The sequence below is a fragment of the Macaca mulatta genome, chromosome 4 (genome assembly GCF_049350105.2).
Source record: "Macaca mulatta isolate MMU2019108-1 chromosome 4, T2T-MMU8v2.0, whole genome shotgun sequence".
In the NCBI taxonomy this organism is placed as follows: domain Eukaryota; kingdom Metazoa; phylum Chordata; class Mammalia; order Primates; family Cercopithecidae; genus Macaca; species Macaca mulatta.
In genome coordinates, this window is record NC_133409.1 from 14525335 (window position 1) to 14539794 (window position 14460).

The 14460-nt window shown below is 43.8% G+C and overlaps 1 protein-coding gene across 4 annotated transcripts in view; it reads right to left on the bottom strand.

Annotated features, from left to right (window-relative positions):
- PPIL6 (peptidylprolyl isomerase like 6) overlaps positions 1-14387 on the bottom strand; it is a 47259-nt gene extending 32872 nt beyond the window's left edge. The window contains exons 1-5 of one of the 4 annotated variants that reach the window (XM_077999279.1): positions 14256-14387; positions 9933-10028; positions 4961-5149; positions 870-932; positions 620-767 (exon numbers count right to left, since the gene is read on the bottom strand). In XM_077999279.1, the coding sequence (XP_077855405.1) occupies positions 620-767; positions 870-932; positions 4961-5149; positions 9933-10028; positions 14256-14330 (571 nt within the window). In that variant the 5' untranslated portion in view covers positions 14331-14387. Of the gene's footprint in view, positions 1-619; positions 768-869; positions 933-4960; positions 5150-9932; positions 10029-14195 lie in introns of all 4 variants that reach the window. The other 3 variants (XM_028847021.2, XM_001090689.5, XM_028847022.2) reach the window with 3 other exon arrangements.
- Positions 14388-14460: the final 73 nt, after the last annotated feature.

Here is a 14460-nt window from a genome sequence, read left to right on the forward strand (position 1 = left end):
CTAGCTCAGCCTCCTGAGTAGCTGGGACTACAGGCGCCCGCCACCGCGCCTGGCTAATTTTTTGTATTTTTAGTAGAGACGGGGTTTCACCGTGGTCTCGATCTCCTGACCTTGTGATCCGCCCGCCTCCGCCTCCCAAAGTGCTGGGATTACAGGCGTGAGCCACCGCGCCCGGCCTAGACATTACTTTTTACATGTAATAATGTAACATGTTTGGTGAGAAACAAGTTGTTTTCCATTTATTATATTTTCAAATTCCCACTCTTAGTATACTTATTAAAACCACTGTACTTCTAGGTATTATGTATTTAGGTAAGCATTTAAAATTGGTGAAAATAAAATTGGTAAAATACAATGTCACCCTACTCTCTTATGTCATTTTTGAATTTGGAATATTCCTGGTAACATAAATTAGATTTACTTATTTTAATAATTAGAGTGTTTTTTAAAGAATACAAATATCTTACTTCATTATTTGGCTATATAAAGCATAATTATTCTTTAAATATGTCTAATTTTAAGTATATCTAATTCTACATACATTTCATAAAGATAAACGAAAGTTTGGACCTTCTCATTTGATATTGCAATTAAGTTGTATTTAACATTTTAAACTTACCCCCTCCTTGTATCCAGCCATTCCGTACTATTCGATGAAAAATGGAATCTTTGTAATGTAGTCTTATGCCACGTTGAGAAAACCCTGCTTTTCCTGTGCACAAGACCTGAAAATTTTTACATGTTTTGGGACATACATCACAGTATAGCTACAAAATAAAGACAAAAGGTTTCAAAGATTAAATATTTAACACTCCAACAGTTATAGATCCTACCCCCACAAACTTATTTAAAAAAAAAAAAAGTCTTACCTCAAAAATCAATCTTCCAATTGGAGAAGAATCAATACAAATGTCTAAAAACACAAAATCATGCTGTGAAGATTAAGAAGAAACATATAATGAAGGTCAAAGTCTTATAAAAGTTTTTAGAAATGACCAAAAATATAGCAGATGCAATATTTTTAGTGATAAGATTTCAATAACATTACCATTGGATAATATTACAGTAAAATTAAGTGAATGACTTGTATTAGTTTATTTCATTTTATTGAGTTTTTACAACCCACTTTACACATTTTAATTTTTACTATTGTATTTATTTATTTATTTTTGAGACAGGGTCTGGCTCTGCCCCCAGGCTGGGGTGCAGTGGTACCATCTCAGCTCATTGCAGCCTCAACCTCCTGGGCTCAAGTGATCCTCCCACCTCAGCCTCCCAAGTAGCTGGAACTACACACATGCACCACTACCAGGCCTAGCTAATTTTTGTATTTTTGGTTGAACTGGGATTTCACCACGTTGCCCAGGCTGGTCTCGAACTCCTGAGCTCAAGGGATCGCCTACCTTGACCTCCCAAAGTGCTGGAATTACAGGCATGAGCCACCGCCACACCTACCCAACACTACACATTTTTAAAACCGTTCAGTAGTGAAAGTTCTGGAAAACATTAACCTATCTCATAGGGGTGAAACACATGGCCAAGCTATCTACCACATTACAACTAGGTGTGGAAATAGCCACACCTAGTGTGGGGAAGAAAACAGCCCAGGGATTCTTCTCTACTTCTCTTCTTTCCTGAATATTTTTGGGAAGGATCCATCATGAACACCATGGATTTGGTTACTGTGCGTCCTGGATTTTCAGAGACAGCACAGATTAGCTCTAACCAGAGCTAACCAGAGCCAGGCCACATCTGTTCTGAGTGGGAAAATCAGGTCCCTACATCCACAGCAGGTGTAGCACCAGAGATAGGGAAGAGAAGGATGCTGGGCTTTCAAGTTACATACAGTAATACCCTCACGTGCACAGATGCCCCCAGCTTGTCTTCACTTGATATCCTTTCTGGTAGAGAAAAACATCTGTGAGACCTTGTCTAGCCCTATAAAGAGGCATTCAAAATGAAAATGCTAGTTTCAACACAATAGCATTCATTTAGGGGCCAAAGCACATTTAATGGAGTACATTTCAAATCTTGGGCACCAATCTCCTACATTAAAATGCCACCTTGGCTCATGCCTGTCATCCCAGCACTTTAGAAGGCCAAGGTAGGTGGCTCGCTTGAGCCCAGGAGTTTGAAATCAGCCTGGGCAACATGGGGAGACTCTGTCTTTACAAAACAATTAAGAAATTAGCTGGGCATGGTGGCATGTGTCTGTAGTCCCAGCTACTTGGGAGGCTAAGGCAATAGGGTCACCTGAGCCCAGGGAGGTTGAGGCTGCAGTGAGCTATGATTGTGCCACTGCACTCCAGCCTGGGCAACAGAGGGAGACCCTATCAAAAAAAAAAAAAAAAAAAAGCCACCTTATTGAGCAAGGTGCATAACTTGTCCTGTCCTCTTTCTTAAGAATTTAGGAAACAAATGAAATTAAATATATCATATTTTTCATGTCACTCTAACTTTTCTTTTAATGAAAAGACTGAAATAATATTGTGCTATCTGGCATCTAGCAATGAAATGTTCCATCCATACTAATTAGAATTAATTTGTGCCTCTCAGCTTCTGTACTACAAGTTTTTAAGTATAAAACAGAACAGTGTAACTAAAGAGTAGGAGGCATAATATATTAAACTTCAGAGGCTCAGGAGGATAAAGAGGATATATTGGAACTCGTGGTTGACTTAGGAAACGGACTTACAGTCCATTCAGGCACCACTAAACTTCCCCGTGCATCAAGATGCTATCTTTATGAGGTAGTCCAGAATAGATAATCCTGAGAACGCCAATAAGAGTTCAAATGAATGCAACGCAAGGTAATGTCCCAGTCACCTAGCAGCCAAACAGGCAAGCATGTTTATCTACCACATGGTTCTAACTGGAAGTAAACAAATCCTGGGTTTTATTCAGCAACAAAAGTCCACTCTCTATGTGAAAAAATCTAAGGATTGTCTCTGGAATGCTTCATGACTATCCTTTATCCTCACTGCCATGAATTATTTCTGGCTTTCATTAAGTCTAACCCATGTTGCTATCCAATCTCCTGCTCCCAAGCTCTCCCCTACTCCAGCCTGCATCTGCACAGACCTAAACATTTCTCCAGAAGAGCAAAGAGGATTATATCATACTCTTTATGGAAAGTTCTGTTTCCATAAAGTTCTGTTTCCTTGTGGATAAAATCTAACTCCTTCGTTCAGATGGACAATAAATCATAATCCAGCCTCAAATTTTCTTTAGGATCTATTGGATTTTTTTTCCTAATTAAAATCTGAGTACCCTTCCTATCTGGGGAACTCCTCACAGGGTCCCACCACCTTCACTAGACCCTAAAGAGGCCAGATTCTCCCTCTCCCCATGCTGAGAGCACCAGGGTTTGGAAATATGACCTAGGCTTGCCAGCTAGGTGCTCCTGCCTGGGCTTAGGGTCTCCAGAGAGTGATGGAAAGACAATGAAGCATCGAACAGTTAATCTCATTGAAGGTGGCGGTGTGAACAAAGGCCAGCAGTGCCATGGCAGTTCCCTGGCAGCACATCCCTGCAGTGTGACTCTGGCCATTCTTCCTGCTGCCAGGCCTCGTTGGTTCCCACCTGTTTTCCAAAGCTGTTGTCCAGCTTTCCTGTCAATTGTGAGATAACAGCACCCTTTCAATACACACCTTTTTACCTTCAATCAATCAGAGGAGTCTGGTAATGCTGGCACCAAGAATCTTGACTGAAACTCATCTTCCCAGCTTCATTCCCCACAAATTCTGGCCTCCTTGCTGTCCCCCTGCCATTCCCAGGGCATGTACTGCTAGACTCCTGACCCTTTGGGAATTAACTGTTTGAACATTAAATGCCTCCCCACACCCCAGAGTTTCCAGTATTTTCAAAGTGCACTGTTTATTCAATCAAACATGCACTGAGCACCTATTATGTTTCAGGTCTGTTTGAGCAGTGGTTCAACAAGGATGAATGAGACAAGGCCTTTGCCTTTGCACAGCTCAGATCTTAGCACTGGTTCACTGTGGGCACAGGCTGCCATGGGCATGAAATGATTTTCTGCACAATGCAGATGTTGCTACCAGAAGGTTTCTGAGCAGAACTGCAAAGTCCCTCCCCTCCTATTGCCATCGCTTCCTGATAGCTCTCTCTCACCCCTGGACCTCAAGCTTCATGACTATCCTCTGCCACTGGAAACCTCCCCACTGGCACAGCCTGTCTGGGGTTGCTCTTGCCAACTATGTGTTCATGCTTTTTTTTTTTTTTTTTTTTTTTGAGATGGAGTCTTGCTCTGCACCAGGCTGGAGTGCAGTGGCGCGATCTCGGCTCACTGCAACCTCCACCTCCCAGGTTTAAGCGATTCTTCTGCCTCAGCCTCCCGAGTAGCTGGGATTACAGGCACACACCACCACGCCCAGCTAATTTTTGTATTTTTAGTAGAGACAGCATTTCACCATGTTGGCCAGGATGGTCTTGATCTCTTGACCTTGTGATCCGCCTGCCTCGGCCTCCCAAAGTGCTGGGATTACAGGCATGAGATACCGCACCCAGCCTGTGTTCATGCTTTAAAATGTCACCTTTCTTCAATCAACTTTCCATTGTCTTAGCTCAGTAGCTCTTGCCTAGATGTTGGACAGTCTTAATTTAAATATTTCACACTCAAGATAAATGGATGATAGGTTTTACCTTCTCTGAGGGGGTGGTCTTTGTATTTAAAATAGATTATTCATGCACATAAATCTCTAATGGGAAGTAGAAATGCCTGTACAGAGACGATTTCCCTGTGCAGCCCAGGTGCTGTGAGGCACACTTGCTTTACATACCACCATATTATAATCTTTTGCAAATGGAAATGAAACTAGGCTTTAAACTTGGTCTCCTACTTTTTTACAATCTCCTTCGTTAGGATGTCAATGATTAATGCTGAATCAATATAAAGGGTCAAAGATTCCATGACTTTTCTTTAAAAATTAGTATAACTTGCCTTGGTATCTCTTAAGAATTTTGTGGAAAAATCCTCAGTGAGTGCATCATAAAGTGCAGAGGGTTTAATGTCAACTATATCCCACACCTCGTGGGCCCATTTCTGTAGACCCAATGCATCACCCAGGAACTGACCATTAACAAAAGACATCACAGAGGAGGAATATTCCCAGGTTTCATTTTTGAGTTCCTGTAAGGGAAAAGGACAAAAAAAAAGAAAAAAAGTAAGAAGTGGGGGAAACTTGCTAAACCCATAAGCCAGAGCTTGGGATCAACTCTAGGTCTGAATTTGTCAACTCTAATATTGAATCTTTTAAAAATAATTTTTAAACATTTTTATCGTCCTTTAGAATTTTGCTCTCAGAAATAATTTAAGAAAATTTTTAAGAATCTGACATCACAAAGCAAAGAATGATCTAAAAAGTAATCACAAAAATGTTACAAATGAAAAAAAAAATTTATCTGAGGAATGTGAGCCCCTTTAAATGATCATGCCCAGAAAGGCATTTAAAATATAATAGCAGTCATTTCTCACTCCCCCTGGAGCTAAATAATTACCTCCACTTACTATGTGGGCTCTAGGCTGACACGAAATAGCCATAAAAAGCCATCCACCCTATAGTTCAACAACATACAGCCAATTGCTAACCAATGTTATTTCTGAAAATCAATGACAATTCCTGACCAACAGCTTTTGTAATCGCCCCCTCTTCTGATTTATTCTTTTTTCTTTAAACACTTGAGCCTCTATTTTGTTCTCTGGAGCACTTCCCAAGGCAACTTGGAAATGTGTCCTGGGCTGCAGTCCTCAACCTTGGCCCAGATAAACACTCTATATTAATTTTGTTTCAGCTTCTTCCTTTTAGGTTGACACATTAATAGAAAGATAAATGGTAATCTGGTAACAAAAATCATCGTGAGCCTGGCATACTTGTTATATTAACTTGCAAACAAAATTCAGTCTCTGTCTTCATTCCTAAAGCACATTTTACTGTGTGCATACTTGGAAAGGATAGGAGGTCCAGGTAAGACGTGGGGTTCAATGTAGAGGACTGTGAAAATGGTTTTTGGGTGACGTGGGGCTTAAGGTTAGGAAATGACTTATGAGGGTCAACAGGGATTTCTGTGGCACAATCAGGAGCAGTGAGGAAAAAAACTCACCTTCCTTAGCACTGCGTCTTCAGCCCCTCAAAATGCAGTGTATTAACGTTTTCATCAACACAACGCTGATGGCAAACCTTCTAAATCTCCAGTGGGCTTGAGGGATGCCCCCTCCGAGGAGATCTGGTTTATTATTACCCAGTATCAGCTAGGCAAACCATGAATAATTTGGAACAGCTATGCTCAAACTTTTGTGGGCAATGAGAATCACTGAATCTGAAATTCTCATTGATCTCAGATTCTCAGAATCACAGAATTTGAGTTTCCTCTCCCCTTCCCCCAATACTCTGATTCTAGGATGGTGCCTGAGAATTTGCACTTATTTATTTATTTGTTTTATGGAGATGGGGTCTCACTATATTGCCTAGGCCGGTCCTGAATTCCTGGGCTCAAGATCCTCCCACCTCAGCCTCCCAAAGTGTTGGGATTACAGGTGTGAGCCACTGTAACCCGCCAGAATGTGCATGTCTAACAACCTCCTAGGAGGTGCTGGTGCTGCTGCTCTAGAGACTACAATTGGAGAAATACTAGTTTGGGGAACAGTTTACATTCAGCTTGCCAACTTGCTTCATTCTCCTCTGGAGGTTTAATATCCTATTGCTTGCTTCCTATGCCCTTAACAAAACCTGCTTCTAGGCAGAGAAGAGACTTGCCTATGCTGAACTATAAATCACTGATAGAGCCAGTGGGTCAATACTTCCTGTAGTGTTTAAATTTATCAGTGTTATCATATTTTACAGGACCCCAAACTTTCTTTCTTTTTCCTTTTTTTTTTTTTGAGACCGAGTCTTGCTCTGTCGCCCAGGCTGGAGTGCAATGGCGTGATCTCAGCTCACTGCAACCTCCACTTCCTATATTCAAGCAATTCTCCTGCCTCAGCCTCCCGAGTAGCTGGGATTACAGGCACCCGCCACCATGCCCAGCTAATTTTTGTATTTTTAGTAGAGATGGGGTTTCGCCATGTTGGCCAGGCTGGTCTTAAAACTCCTGACCTCAGGTGATCCACTCGCCTCGGCCTCCCAAAGTGTTGGGATTACAGGCGTGAGCCACCACACTCTGCCAGGACCCAAAACTTTCTAAACAGGAGAAAAAAATGTCACTATGAATATTTTAGCTAGCTTGGTAGGAGAAATGCAGTAGAAAGTATGTTTTATTTGGAGGCTAAAGATGTAAATGCCTTCCTCTGTCTCCTCCATACTTAGAGAGGCGTCCTCGCCTGCCTCAAGTGAACAGCATGGACCCGATAGTTTCTAGGGCCTTCAGCACTAAGAGTATGAGGCTGCCTTCTTTGCAGCAGAGGGACCTTCCCAATGGCCCTGAAACCATCCCCTTAGGGTGGCACTACATTCTGCTGAAGCCTAAGGCCAGTTGAACCTAATGAGTTCAGAGAGACCAAATATGCTAAGAAGCACTACTTAAGACACAAGACAAAATGCTTACATTGATGAAGGACAAGGGAGCCCCTGAGAAGGAAGAAAAGGTTAAGGTGACAAACAGCCAGCGGAGGAGGGAGGGAGGGGGATGAAAGGAAGGATAAGGAATATCACAGGTGGAACAAAGCAGCAATGATGAACTGGAAAGCCTCATTCAAGACCCATGAGAGAGGCAGCAGGAAGAGAACACAAAACATCTTGAGGTAACCCAGGCTGAAAGGGGAGGGAAACTGGGGAATAGAATCCACACCAATTTCCTAGAGTCCAGTGGGAATTCAAAAGACAAGTGGGCGCAAACCACAAACCAGGAGATCATAGTTTTCCTGTGGGTGGAGAGCATGACACTGGTAGGCCACATAGTAAGTTTGATAAAAAAGAAAAAAAAAAGTATTGTTTTATGTTAGGGTGACCAACAGTTGTGATCTGCCTAGGACTAGCCTACTTTTAGCACTGAAATTCCCACATCTTAGGACACCCCTCCATCCCAGGCAAACCAGGACTGTTTCTCACCGAGTTGTTGGAAGGATTATAATTTATGTATATAAGCTGGGCACAGTGGCTCACAACTGTAATCCCAACACTTTGGGAGGCCAAGGCAGGTGGGTTGCTTGAAGCCAGAAGTTTGAGACCAGCCTGGACAAAATAGCGAGACCCTGTTTCTACAAAAAAAGAAAAAAAAATATATATATATGTGTGTGTGTCTCTCTCTCTCTCTCTGTGTGTGTGTGTGTGTGTCTCTGGAATAGTGTCTGTCATATAAAAAGCAGCAGCGTAAGTGTTTGGTTCTATTTGAATTCCAGTGAAAATCTTTTAAGGCTATGAACATGTAAGGCTTAACAAATGGTATTCTTATTCAGTCTTGCACTGTTCATGTGACTGAACAGAGAATGAAGTGGTCTCATAAAGCCGCGCTGCCTCCATGATAATCACAGGATCACAGGACATCCTTGTGCAACCCAGCACAGAACAATAGAAACTACTCTGGTTAAGGGAAATGAGGTTTCATCAGCCATGGGGGAGAGGGGGTAGGGCAGGGAAACTAGGACTAGGACCATCTACAAGACTAGACCAGGGGTGACAAGCATCCCACCCTCCCCAACACAAGATATTGCTAAGCCAGGATGCCACCTTAGCATCCTTCTTATCACATGCTCCAGGCAGCACTACCAACTGATGAGGTTGTCACCCAAGAGGAAACCTATCATCCCTGGACAAGCTCTGCTAGCCCTAAGGTGTGGAGTTCTCTGAGGGTACAGATAGAGGGGAGAATGCAGAGAAGGAAGCTTCAACTAGGACAGGGTTGCCCTGTGGGAGCTCGGTGTCTGTCATCAGAACTTCCCTAGGCAAGAGTCCCACAGAAGCCCCGGCTGTCTCCGTGAGGTACACCATCAACACCTTCCAGAGTTTCAGGGCCAAGAGGGCCAGGCCACGTTAACCTGCTGAGTGCCAGGGTGTGAGAGGAGGTATAAGTGATGTGCAGGGAGACAGGGTAACTAACCATCAGCAGCAAATGGCACCATTGATCTTCCCTTTATCTCATGCTTTCCAAAGGAAAATTCTGTAAATGTTGTACTTTTTTTTTTTCTTTGAGATGGAGTCTCACTCTGTCGCCAGGCTGGAGTACAGTGGCGGGATCTTGGCTCACTGCAACCTCGGACTTCTTGGTTCAAGTGATTCTCCTGCCTCAGCCTCCCAAGTAGCTGGGATTATAGGCGTGCACCACCATGCCCAGCTAATTTTTGTATTTTTAGTAGAGACAGGGTTTCACCATGTTGGCCAGGATGGGGTCTTCATCTCCTGACCTCATGATCTGCCCGCCTTGGCCTCTCAAAGTGCTGGGATTACAGGCGTGGGCCACTGCGCCCAGTCCAAATGATGTAGTTAAAAACAAAAACAAAAACGAAAAAACAGCTTGGTGGCCAAGCACGATGACTCACCCTTGTAATCCCAGCACTTTGGGAGGCCGAGGTGGGTGGATCACTTGAGCTCAGGAGTTTGAGACTAGCCTGGGCAACACGGTGAAACCCCATCTCTTAAAAAAATACAAAAATTACCCAGGTGTGGTGGTGTGTGCCTGTAATCCCAGCTACTTGCGGGGCTGAGGCAGGAGGATTACTTGAATCCAGGAGGCTGAGGCTGCAGTGAGCCAAGATCGCCCCACTGCACTCCAGCCTGGGTAACAGAGTGAGACCCTATCTCAAAAACAAAAAAACCTAGCTTGGTAAATGATTAATATAATTTAGGAAAGGTACATAATTTAGAGAAATAAAATCTAGTTACACTAAAATTACTCTTTCAGTTTTTCCAAAACAATGCATAAATAATTCAGGCAAAACTTGGTTTGTTGTCTACATCCCCCACATCCCAAGTATCCTTTACCCTTTTTTTCTCCTGTAGATATTGCTGCCATGCAAATTCTTGAAGAGGAACTAATATAGGATCTTCAAATTTGGATGGATGATTATTCTTCAGATTCTGGATTTCAAAATAGAATAATTATTTTAGAGTTAGTTCTCTTTTAAAGTCAATATCATGTTCCCCAATGTTTACGGGGTTTCTGGAAGTTTTATACAACACACGCCCAGGCCATGCAGTCTGACTGAGAAATTCCTTGCTCACTCTCAGAGGCCCTTGTGCTCACCTCCAAGTTGCTCCCCAGTCCTGGGAGCTTATTTGTGTAAGTGCCTCGAAGCCAAGAACTATGTCTTAGAGGCTGGGCGCAGTGGCTCACACCTGTAATCCCAGCACTTTGAGAGGCTGAGGTTGGCAGATCACCTGAGGTCAGGAGATTGAGACCAGCCTGGCCAGTGTGGCAAAACTCTGTCTCTACTAAAAATACAAAAAAATTAGCCAAGCATGGTGGGTGTGTACCTGTAATCCCAGCTACTAGGGAGGCTGAGGCAAGAGAATCACTTGAACCTGGGAGACAGAGGTTACAGTGAGCCGAGATCACGCCACTGCACTCCAGCCTGGGCAACAGAGTGGGATTCTATTTCAAAAAAAACAAAAACAAAACAAAACAAACAAAAGAAACAAACTCTTCTCTTAGTCTTCCTATATTCCCACCTGCCACAACCTCTGGCACACAGCAGCTGAATAAACAAAGGAATACATAAATGGGTTAATGCCAATAGCTTTGTGATATGCTATGTTCTTTTAGGACTAGTTTTTCCCAAAGTACAACTCTTGCTAAACCTCAGCGGATCTACAGACACTTTACTTATAACATAAACAGAAGTTCTTGCTTTAATTCACTGATGAATGGGGGATGACCAAAAAGATAATAACATTGTGGTTATACCCCTTAGGAAAAAGAGAAGTACGAAATCAGTTTAGGTTTAGATACTGAATATGTTTTAGTTTGACATAGATTGTCTGTAGGAATCAGAGAAAATTCTTACTGGTCAGCAATCCAGGCTTGGTTCTTGATGTCTGTCTCCCTCTAAAGCAAGAGAAGGCAGGTGAGGCAGTAACAGGCTTCTTTTCTGAGTGGGTCTGGGAAGTAGATGGACCAAAGGGAAAAGTGACAGCTGCTGCAGGAGGCACTTTCCCTGCTAGGGACAGTGCTTGGAGGCCCTGTCATGGTTCAAAAGAGGGTGCTGGCCTAGCACAGGTCATCAGGAGTGAGTATTCCAAGGGGAGAAAACCAGGATGTGAGTGTGGCCCACTTTGGCAATACTCACGAAGACGGCAATGATAATCAGGCCATTCCCTTCTGTCCCCAAGCAACAGGTGACGTGTCCTGTTTCTCAGTTCCAGTGTCTGTGCTCAGTTTGAGGCAAAACTTCAAGTTGACACATATATATATATATATATACACACACACATATATATTTTGAGACGGAGTCTTGCTCTGTCGCCCAGGATGGAGGGCAGTGGCGTGACCTCAGCTCATTGCAACCTCTGTCTCCTGGGTTCAAGTAATTCTTCTACCTCCGCCTCCTGAGTAGCTGAGATTACAGGCGCCCGCCACCACGCCCAGCTAATTTTTGCATTTTTAGTAGAGATGAGGTTTCACCATGTTGGCCAGGCTGGTCTCAAACTCCTGACCTCAGGCCATCTGCCTGCTTCAGCCTCCCAAAGTGCTGGGATTACAGGCATGAGCTACCGCACCCGGCCCGGTTGACTGCTATTTCTAACCATCTGGAATAAACTATAAATCCAACAGTTTTCAAATGAAACACATCATGTCTTTTTGATAATTTAGTATTTGTTGTAGAACGGACTATATCCAAATTAAAATACATGCAATATTTATTCTTATTCTCTACAAATCTCAATGTTTTGTGTGTTTGATTTTTACACTTTGTTTTTATTTTTGAATTGACATATAATAATTGTACATATTTATGGGGTAGTGATGTCTGAGTGTTCCCAACACAAATCTAAATCTTTGTCAGTTAATCAGGTATCTGGGATCACTCACAAATTATCATGTTAGGAATATATTCAGATATCCTTTATTAAGACAGAACTAGAGGCTGGGTGTGGTGGCCCATGCCTATAATCCCAGCACTTCGGGATATTGAGGAGGATTGCTTGAGCCCAGGAGTTCAAGACCAGCCTAGGCAACATAGTGAGACCCCTGTCTCTTCCAAAAAAAGAAAAAAAACTAGCTGAATTTTCGTATTTGAATACAACTACAGTAGGTAAAAGTTTAAGAAAGGGAAATTGACATTAATATAATAAAGATACTGTTTTCTTGACCTAGTGTCTTCTACAACAGGGGTTGGACAGGAATAATTTTTAGATTTGTAAACAGTATTTTTTTTTAAGACGGAGTCTCACTCTTCTTGCCCAGTGGCGTGATCTCAGCTCACCGAAACCTCCACCTCCCGGGTTCAAGCGATTCTCCAGCCTCAGCTTCCCGAGTAGCTGGGATTACAGGTACCTGCCACCACACCTGGATAATTTTTGTACTTTTAGTAGAGATGGGGTTTCACCATGTTGGACAGGCTGGTCTTGAACTCCTGAGTTGGTGATCCTCCTGCCTCAGCCTCCCAAAGTGCTGGAATTACAGGCATGAGCCACCATGCTCGGCCTGTAAACAGTTTTAAAAAATCAAAAGAATCATATTTCATGTTATGTGAAAATTATACACAAGTCAAATTCGGTGTCCATAATATGGTTTTGGTGGAATACTGTCATTTATTTCCATCTCTGTGTCTGTTTTTGCAACACAGGACAAAGCTAAAGAGGTGTGACTGAGACTCTATTGCCAAGAATGCCTAATATATTTACTATCTGGACTTTACAGAAAAAAACTTGCCAACACTTTCTTTACAATGTGGAGTAGGCACAGAAAATATGTGCCTTCAGAAAAAAAGCGAAAAAAAAAAAAAAAACGAGAAAAAAAAGAAATCCCTGAAACTCATTAAATACATTAACTTTGTAATTAGCTTTATGGCCATTAACTTTGGTAATAAAAGGTTGCTGATCCCGTCTGCCCAAGCAACACAGACCATAATTTCTACTTTTGATGATTCATGTATTATTTTCACAGACTTCTGATCATTTGTTTTCTTTTTATTATTTATTTATTTATTTTGAGACGGGTCTGGCTCTGTTGCCCAGGCTGGAGTGCAATGGTGTGATCTCAGCTCATTGCAAACTCCGCCTCCCGGGTTCAAGGGATTCTTGTGCCTCAGCCTCCTAAGTAGCTGGTATTACAGACGACCGCCACCACGCCCGGCTAATTTTTTGTATTTTTAGTAGAAACGGGGTTTCACCATGTTGGCCAGGCTGGTCTAGAACTCTGCCTCTGCCTCCCAAAGTGCTGAGAGTAGAGGCGTGAGTCACCGCACCCAAGACTTTGTCTTCTATTTGGAAACATTTTGTTGTCAAGTATCCAGCTGGGTACTTCGGGAGTTAAAAACATTAACTAAGGCATGGTCCTGGAGTCAAGTAAGGTTCGGCGAGAAGTCTGCCATGGACATTTCTGGAGCAAACCCTGTAAGAAGGGCTGAATTCTACATGCCGACATTTCATACGTTTCTCCTGGCATTTCAGGTTGTAAGTGTGCTGCATCATAACTGATCTGGCCAAATTCTTCCAGTTTCCTCAAGTGCTTTTCCTTTAATATCGTTCTGAGTGTTTACAAACAAATGATTTTCCAAAGCACTTGTGAAGCATCTAGTTCGATAGGAACACAGTGACGGGTCTATAAAATTCAAAGAAAAGAACCTCCCCGAATGAATAGTATACAAAAATCGCTTGGCGGGCCTTCGGGGGGAGGGGTTGTAAAAATCAGCTAGTTATATAGTAATCATTTTTCCATGAATTTTAAAATCTATAACTAAATAAAAAATTGACGTAGAACGAAATCCGCAGGGTGTGGGGGTGTGTGTGTGTGTGCGCGCGCCTCGGAGGGGATTTCCTTATTTCCCAGAACGGTTCTGAACCCTTCCTTCGCTCAGATCTCGTCGCAAAGTCGAACGCCAGCCCCCGGACCCGCACTTGCTCCCCTATACGCTCCTCCCGGTCCTCCAGACGGAGCCCGCCCGGCTAGGACACGCCAGCCCCTTCCTCGGCCGGTGGGGCCTCGACCCCTGCCGCCTCGAGGAGGCGTCGCGCCTGCAGTCCACGCCGCCGAGAGCCGGGAGCGCGGAGGGCGGCCCGCGACGGAGGTTTCTCTGTGGTTACCTCAGCGGCGCTCTTCGCAATCTGAAAGTTCGGGCAGCTGAAGAGCCCCACCACCTTCACCTGCAGCGGCCGCTCGGGCAGCGACGGCGAGCCGCACCTGGCTTGCTGGGGCCCGCAAGGCTGCGGCCTTGCCATGGCCGCGCGCGGGGACGCCGGGTGACCCCAAACACTGCGCGTCGCTCCGGCAACTGCGCGGCCCCGCCTCCGCCGCTCGCAGGAGGCGGGGCCCAGGGGCGGGGCCGAGGGCGGCCCGTGGCGGCCCGGC